We start from the raw sequence: 8,039 nt of genomic DNA, 5'->3' as shown, positions 1-8,039 counted from the left end.
GTGTGTGTGTGTGTGTGTGTGTGTGTGTGTGTGTGTTTGTGTGTGTGTGTGTGGATGACGACAGCCAGTGCAGGTTTGGGCAGAGCTGATGTGTGACGCTGTGCTTTAAAGGCAGTTTTCTGAGCTGCTCTCAGTCATTCACTCACACAGCAAGAAGCAGCTGGACGTTTGGTAAGACCTTTAACTCCTTTATTTTCAATTATCATCTAAATACTTGGAATCATTCATGTTTACCATTTGCTGTGCCTGCTACAACTAGTTTTTAATATTTTTAACCTACTATTATAAAAACAAATGCATGACAGGAATAAGGATGTACTTCAATTTTATTATCAAATCGTTTTAATAGATTGTAAATAAATGAGAGAAATTTGATGTTGTTTAATAAACATTAATTCAGAGGTTGACAATAAAAAGACTTGAGTGAAGTGTTTAAGTTTTAATACTTCTCAGAATTTAGAAGACTTATTCAGAAAGCCTCAATGAACTCATTGGGTAAATCACATTTTAATTTAAAACATCCTTTGAAGGCAATGTTAAACTAAATGACTAAACCTAATGAGGACAGAAAGCTATCAGAAATATATATTTTGTGTTCACTGAGTCTCAATAATGTGTTTGCATCTTATGCAACTAAAACAATTATGTATTTTAAAGATTGGTTTGTTATAAGTAGTCAGTGTCTTACCTGCAGTAGGTATTAGTCAGCTTGCTTATGAATGAAGGATTTTTGACAGATGGCACAAGTATATAGGTGTATTTTACCATTTAAACATCTAAATTCTAGCAGGAATACATAAATTTTAGCATTTTTTTAACAAATTCTACTCCTCTTAATTTATCACACAGTCGTGTGTTTACATTTTTGCCGATTAAAGCATATTTTGTGTCATTGGTGGTTGTTTTGTCCTCACAATGTCCAGCTGAATGCTTTAGAAGTAAGAAAATCTGCAACCAAACCAAAGTTTTCTCCTCCTTTAGCCATTATTAATTGAAAAACTGGCACAATGGAGTTGCTACTAACATCCTTTGCTAGCTCCAAGTTAGCTTTGCTATTAGCAGTTAGCAGTACTGAGCAACAAATGATGACTGAACTATGATTGGATGAAAGCTCTAAAATAAACATTTTTTAAAAAGCAGAGGGTTCTGCTGGGAAAAAATGGTTGATTATTGTCCCGTTTATTTTTATATGAGAACAGATCAGCAGGTGTCCGCCCTGTCGATGGGATGGCACAGTGTCAAAGTCTGACTGTATGTTTGCCTTTCTTTATTTGTATTTAGCTGTAAGAACACCCTGTCTCCAGTTATTATCTCAACCTTGATAACATCGATACTGGCCTCTAGTTTCAGTCTGTAGAGTACATGCCATGCAGCAGATCTACACTGATAAAAGTGCAAACCCTGGTGCAGTTTGTACTCGTGAATCTGGTATTTGCATCGCTCCTCTTGTCATCTTACTGATGTTCTGGGAGCCACTATAAAAAAAGATCTAAAGAAGGATGATGTAATGTCGCTAATCTAATTTCTAATCTCATTGTGTTTTTTTATAGAAGTGACAAAAGAGATTTGGGGGAAAAGTGTGAGAAGAAAGAGAAGATGACAATCGGTAGGAACTCCAGGAAAAGCTCAGTCCGAAGCTCCATCCGGGCCCCAAAGTTCTTGGACAAAGCTGGTGGTTTTTACGGTCGCCTCGAGGAGCCTGAGACCACCACAGAGGTGCAGGAGTTCAGGGAGGGCGAAGTAGAAGATGGCAGCAAAGAAGTTGCGAGCCGTCCATCGGGGGCAGAGGACGACGTGGAGGGGTTGAACTTCACCGATGGCGTGATGGAGGACGACGGGGAGACGCTCCTGTGCAGGAAACCCAGCCGGCGCAGCAGCAGGTGGAGAAGAAGCTCCAGGAGGAAGCAGAAGGAGGTCGAGGAGGAGCAAGCCCGAGACGAGAGGCCAAGCGTGGGCACTGGTAGTCCGGTGGACGGCCCCGTCCTGGAGGACAAGATCAAATTAGAGCTGGAGGAACTAAAATCGATGGAGGAGGTCTGCGTCGAGAAGGAGCCTCCTCTGGTCCACTTCAAAGTTCAAGAGTTTGCAGACAACAGTGTTCTGATCAGAGACAAGAAGCGAGGAAGAGAAGAAGAAGGAGAGGAGGAGAGGAAGATCAAGAAGGAGCAAGAAGAGGGGATGAAGGTCCTGAAAAGGAAGAGTTATCGCAAGGTGAGATGTAGCCATATTTACATGAATTCCACACTGACTTTACCTGGTTAAACTTTAATCCTCTGAAGGTTACGTAACCGAGCCGGTTGTGTAGGTGGAACTGAGGGCAAAGTTCTGCCTCCACATTACTCCCGCTGATTATTAATCTCCATGGCAACTCATCATATTAGCTTAATAATCCTCCACCACAGCGGTCAAAGTACAGCAGCCACTGGTGCATGTCACCAACACTTTAAGATTGTTCCTTTACGTCATCTTTATTGACTCCTAAATTTTAAAGCCTCGGCGTCCCTGGTACTGCCTGTACTTTCACCTACATGGCACATCGTGAAGATTTTCTGCTCCAGCTGAAACACACACAAACTCATGGGGACATTCCTGTGGCTTTTATAGCTTTGATCAGTGGAACGAGACAGGGCAGCAACTGACCCCCTACTATAATCAAGGCACAAAAACATTCCTCTGATGTTAATCAACCCTGACCCCAGGCCTCAGAGTCTCAACCAAAGATTATAAAAGTAGCTGTGGGCTGTACTGAAGTTATCATAGTACTTATGGTTAAACATTGTTTCAATAAAGACCAGAGGCGTCTTTCTTAAAGTGATGATGTCACTTCCTGTTTCACTTTAGCTGAGCCAAGTTCAAAAGAAAATATGCGATTTATGTGACAAAATGAGTAAAATCATGTGTAGTATGCAGTTTCTTAAATATAAAGTCGTTTTCTTTGACTTTCTGTATTTGAAGGATGTACACGTCACAGACTATTTAAGAGTTGATTCCCACCTGCTGTCCTGATTTTCTACAAGCTAGCTAGCATGTCCGTAGCTTGCTAGCTAAGTTTCAAAATTACTAGCAATCTTAAAGTCAGTACTTGCTGACTTTTGATACCAAAGTTGCTAGCTATCAAGTCACTAGCTTGCTAGCGCTTATCATATTTACTAGCTAGCAGCAGGGTTGCCAAATCGAACTGACAGCTTCCAGCCCAAATACAACGTAAAACGTTTACAGTTGACATTGAGCAATACCATGGCATAGTGACACTTGATATTTTAGGAAAAAAATGTGTATACTTTCTAAAAACCTGTCAAACGTTGTGAAAAGCAGCCCAGATTTGAACAACACGCTCATTGTGTTTTTTTCCAGCCAAACTGGGCCGAAACTAGTCCAATCTGGCAACACTGGTAGCAACTAGCAAGTCACAAGCTAACTAGTAACTTTCATAAAGTTACAGTTCCTTTAGCGAGACCTTCTAAAACAAACAAATAAAACAGTTTGACGCATAAAATTGTATTTTAGCACCAACAAAAAGATACTCAAAATATGATATTTGTCTGAAAATTTGGCTCAGACAGTCAGCATTATTCCATATAATCTTACAGTAGCTTCTTAAAGTGAATAAAAAAGCAACCATGGTCCAAAATAGAAAAACAACTGTGTCCAAAACCACTTGAGGTTTGGCTCTTTGAAAACAAAATATGTCAAACTTCTGAAAACACTTTTATAGAACAAGCCAGCCTTTTATTTGGAGTCTTTATTTTCTCATCTCGTCCGGTAATTCTGCACCACCTACAGAAACAATGATCTGCTTGTGCTCCGAAAGGGGAAATTTGGTTTCCGCCGCCGCAGCAGTGACCCAAAACTACACTAGATGAGGCGTAAACATGCAAAACAAAAGAAGCATCAAGTCTCCAAACTTTAAAATATAATCTTCACAAAGAAAAAGTTGTAAAGAAATGATGATACGCGATCATGTGTGACCCTCTTCTTCGTCCTCTCACCAGGCTTTTGACCGGGCTCTTCGCCGTGGCTGGGAGGCCTTCATCACCAACCTGTACAGTGTCACGCTCACACCTGTGACCTCATCATCATCATCGTCATCATCGTCAGCGTCCTCGCCCTCGCTGAAGAAGAAGCATCAACACAAAGCCGTGCTGGCTGAGTTTCACTAGAGCTGGATCAGATCACGGACATTTTAAAGTGACTCTTCGTTAATATGTAAATAAAAATCAGGGTTAAAGCAGTGCTTTTTCCTTTAACATTCACGGTGCCTTCACTGTTTGTGATGGTAACAATCCCAAAGCTTTAATTGTTGATGTTGGTTAGATGAGTTTTAATTATTATTTGTGTTTATTTTGTATTCAAACTATAGAAGTGAATGTGATAAATGGGGAGGAGTCAAGTTGTGGTTTTTGTATTTAATCTTTTTAGCTGATTTCAGCTGTGTTCTGTAGTGCCTTACAGCCGATCCACTATCAAGAGTGCAAATAATCCCTGTTTCCTTTGGATTAACATTATGAAACACCTGAAGGGTTGAAGTGTAGCCGTAAAAGGAGCAGAAGATTTCAGGAGCGCCAATGACCGATCAGTGGATTTTTGTTTTTATCATGTAATCTTTATAAAATCCTGGTGTGTGTTCTTGTGATGGTTATTTAACCTGAAGGAACTGAAGAGTTTAAAACATGAAAACGCCTCATTTTGCAGTTTTAAATGTGAATTAAACACACCAGCACGACCAGCTACACATCTCATTAAGCCTCGTTTGCAGCTGCTCAACGTGCTTTTTAATATTTATTTGTTATTTTAAAAGATTGCCACTACCTGTATTTAAAAGACTATTAATTATTGACTTTTGTAGAAATGAAGACTATGTTTGAAATAAACTTTTAATATTCTGTTGTTCATGCCTTTTTTATTTTGAATCACTGTATTCATTTTGTGGTTGCAACAATAAAACCTCACTGGACTAAGTTGTAATCCACAGCACTTTGATCTTGAAATTAAGGTAGTTTAACGTAAATTTTGACGACCGTTAAAAATAAATTAATCACTTTATTATTATTATTATTATTCAATGTGACCTAATATTTCAAATATCTAAAATAAAAACAGGGTTTACAATGAAATCTTCTAATCCAGTTCCAGCAGAATAAAGTGGTTGCAGATATTTTTGCTGCCATCTAGTGGCAAAAACTATTAATGGCCTTAACGGAAGTGACGCAATGATAGGAAACGCTCCCGTTTTGTTTAAAATTGATTTTCACATCAAAATATTAGACTTACAAACATGTTTCGCTCGCATACTATCTATTTTTATTTAACTTTAATAGAATATGTAAAAATAAACGCTTATACAATTATTTCCGCGGATAAATTCAGAAATTGTCGCGGTGGGCGGAGCTTAAGCTGTGGACATAAATATGAATGGCGCCTTTTCGATCTTCCACTTTTTCCTGCTTCGTGGAAGAGGTAAGATCATTAACTCAACATTACAGTTGAGTTAAACGACAGTATGTTCCATCCTAGGTTAGTTGTGTGACGTGTAAAACAGTTAAACCATGCAGTTGAATTATTGCTGCTGCGTGTGTTTAATTTGAAAAGATTTGTAGTCTCGGAAGTTTCTGCTCTCGATTGAGCAGCAATGAGCAGAGCTGGAAACGATCCGCAACCATCCGCCATTAAATTTAACTAATATAATTTAAACAGCTCTCAGGGTCGAAAGAGAAACATGCATTGTAACTTTTAAAGCGATTATCAAGTGACAACACGACTCGAATTTGAATTTTCCTTCAGGTTTTCACGGATGGCCGCTGTTAGCTTAGCGCTGCTGCTAGCATCGTCTCTCAATGATGAAAAATTTCACAGACCTGTACTGAATGACTGTGATTGCACTTCTTTATTCTGATGTGAGACGTTGTTTTTTTAGTTTATTTCTTTGTATTTTTTTTTTTTACTACCATCTGACTTGGACACGTTGCGTGGCCGGTTAGTCACGTGGTGGTTACTTGAAAGCTAAAGCTGCTAGCATGTAGCATGCTAATGAGGACGTTTTCTGTGCTTATTTTCCAGACTGGAAACGTGCAAACAAGCGTTAATAAAGGTAATGTCTTAATGCTTACACAGCGTTATTAATGCATTTAATAACATGTATCATGCGCTGCAATGATGTTTTATTGAACTCTCTCACTGAATAAACCTTGAGGACACTATTTCAATATTCTGAGTAGCCTTTAGCTTTTATAAGTGATTTGTAGTAGTTGTTTCTGGAGCTAAATAATTTATTGGCCTCTTATATTTCAGGTGTAAAGACTGACACTCCATGAGGTATGTATTAAGTAGCTCTGCAGGAACAGATGCATAATTAGCACAGTAAAGTAGTGACTCAGGCAAACCACCATCTTGGTTGCATACCTGTAATCAGGATTTCATGTGCGCAGCTTTAACTCCTAATGGTTGCCAGCAGCAAAATTGCACTTCCTGTTTTCCTTTCTATTAATTAGTTATGTACAGTAAAGACAAAATATTTGCTATAAGCTCATAAAGTAGTGAAATGTGGAAAACGCTGTTAAACTCTTACATCCTCATTGCTGAAACAAATAGAGCTGCTTGGATAAATTCTGATAAATCTCCCAAGTGCTTTATTTTGCTGCAGTTGGAAGTGCTGAAACAAACTTGTTTACATTTCATTTCAGCACATTATTTCAAGCACAAAGTAATCTCCTTTTGTGCTAAAGAGGTGTAATTTTGACCTCTGAAAGAGGAATCTGTTAAAATCTAGATAAAAGTCCAGCATCCCACTTAGAGTATTGTCTGCAATCATATCAGTAGAGAATTTACAAGATGATTTACACGGCCATTGTTGATCCGTCAGACATTTACTAGAGTGGAAAGATGTTTTTGGGTTCTTACCAAGATGGTGGACAAGTGCTCAAACACAGGAACTGTGACATCACATAAGAGCTATTTTATTGTTTGGAGGAGCTCATATGCTGCTGTGATGTTGATGAATTCTCTCTTTCTGAATTGGCCTTTGGAGAAACTTCTTTACCAGATTCTGAGCAGCATATCTGCTCCAGCAAACAGCCCCACCATTTTTTTATTCATGCAATGAAGTAAATCTTATTTATTTCAGATGTCTAAGGCGAAAAAGAAGACTGGAAAGCAGCAGGTGAGACACTTTTGAAGTGTTACACGATGATTATAAAGGCTCCAACTGATGAGTTTAGAAAAGACAAGCATATGCCTGATTCTTGTGATGAAGATTTATTAATCTGAGCAGCCGTTCTGTAGCATCCAAGTTCAGTTTGTTCTCATTTATGGCTCATATATATTTATTTTTATTCTTTAGGATGACCTCATTGTGCTGTCTGCAAACAATATGACGCTGGAGAAATAAAAAGGTGAGCTTAAGTTTTAATGTTTAGTGAATAAGCTGTGGGATTAAATGTGATGATTCTTGACAAGCATATGGCTGATTACTGTGATGTCAGATTATTCTCTGATTCCCCTGAGGTTTAATTTGGGGAATGCTCTGGGTTTTTGAGTTTTTAATGCTAAGGTTTGCCTGCAGGTGGAAGCTGAAGGAGATGCTTCCTGATCATGTGAGTGTCGCTGCAGAAGAATCCACATCAAACATGGTACATTTTAAATATTTAGGGCTGAATCACCTCAGCTACTGTCTGGTTATTATAAACTGGAATTCAAACCTTATTAAAACATAAATGCCAGGATTAGGGCTGCAACTATTAATCAATTAATCGGCCAAATCGTTAAAACGCTTAATTACATGAATATGGGTAGATATTAAAATATATATCATATATTAAGTTACCTCCTTAAGGATGCAAGTTATTGATAATGAATTAATCTGAAGTTGATTTATCTTATAGATTGATAAACAATTAATTAATAAGCAGCCTTTTTTTAAACCAGAGTTTTCGCTTGAATCAAGAGGGTCTTCCCTTAAAATGAATTTATTTTATATCTGAATTTAAAAAACAGAAGCATATAATACATATTTTAACAATTTATTTTGCCAGCTGTATTAAATA

General features: G+C 38.1%; 1 protein-coding gene and 1 long non-coding RNA gene across 5 annotated transcripts in view; both read left to right on the top strand.

The window, feature by feature from the left end:
• The first annotated feature begins 46 nt into the window (after nucleotides 1–46).
• On the top strand, nucleotides 47–4,888 carry sb:cb1058 (uncharacterized). 2 transcript variants are annotated; one of them, XM_014019043.1, is made up of 3 exons: nucleotides 47–171; nucleotides 1,551–2,211; nucleotides 3,993–4,888. In XM_014019043.1, exons 2-3 carry the CDS (start codon nucleotides 1,597–1,599, stop codon nucleotides 4,158–4,160), a joined length of 783 nt encoding a protein of 260 aa, XP_013874497.1. In that variant the 5' UTR covers nucleotides 47–171; nucleotides 1,551–1,596; the 3' UTR covers nucleotides 4,161–4,888. The 2 variants fall into 2 exon arrangements, with proteins under 2 accessions (XP_013874497.1, XP_013874496.1); XM_014019042.1 differs by lacking the exon at nucleotides 47–171 and having other exon boundaries at nucleotides 1,196–2,211.
• Nucleotides 4,889–5,410: 522 nt separating this feature from the next.
• The window catches only part of LOC106524982 (uncharacterized), a 7,493-nt gene continuing 4,864 nt past the window's right edge, over nucleotides 5,411–8,039 (top strand). Inside the window, exons 1-6 of one of the 3 annotated variants that reach the window (XR_001311055.1) lie at nucleotides 5,411–5,457; nucleotides 6,058–6,088; nucleotides 6,289–6,312; nucleotides 7,121–7,156; nucleotides 7,337–7,388; nucleotides 7,559–7,589. This is a non-coding gene — a long non-coding RNA (uncharacterized LOC106524982). Of the gene's footprint in view, nucleotides 5,458–6,057; nucleotides 6,089–6,288; nucleotides 6,313–7,120; nucleotides 7,157–7,336; nucleotides 7,389–7,558; nucleotides 7,626–8,039 lie in introns of all 3 variants that reach the window. The other 2 variants (XR_001311053.1, XR_001311054.1) reach the window with 2 other exon arrangements.

The sequence above is a fragment of the Austrofundulus limnaeus genome, unplaced genomic scaffold (genome assembly GCF_001266775.1).
Source record: "Austrofundulus limnaeus strain Quisiro unplaced genomic scaffold, Austrofundulus_limnaeus-1.0 Scaffold208, whole genome shotgun sequence".
Taxonomy (NCBI): domain Eukaryota; kingdom Metazoa; phylum Chordata; class Actinopteri; order Cyprinodontiformes; family Rivulidae; genus Austrofundulus; species Austrofundulus limnaeus.
This window is presented reverse-complemented; position numbering and strand designations above follow the sequence as displayed.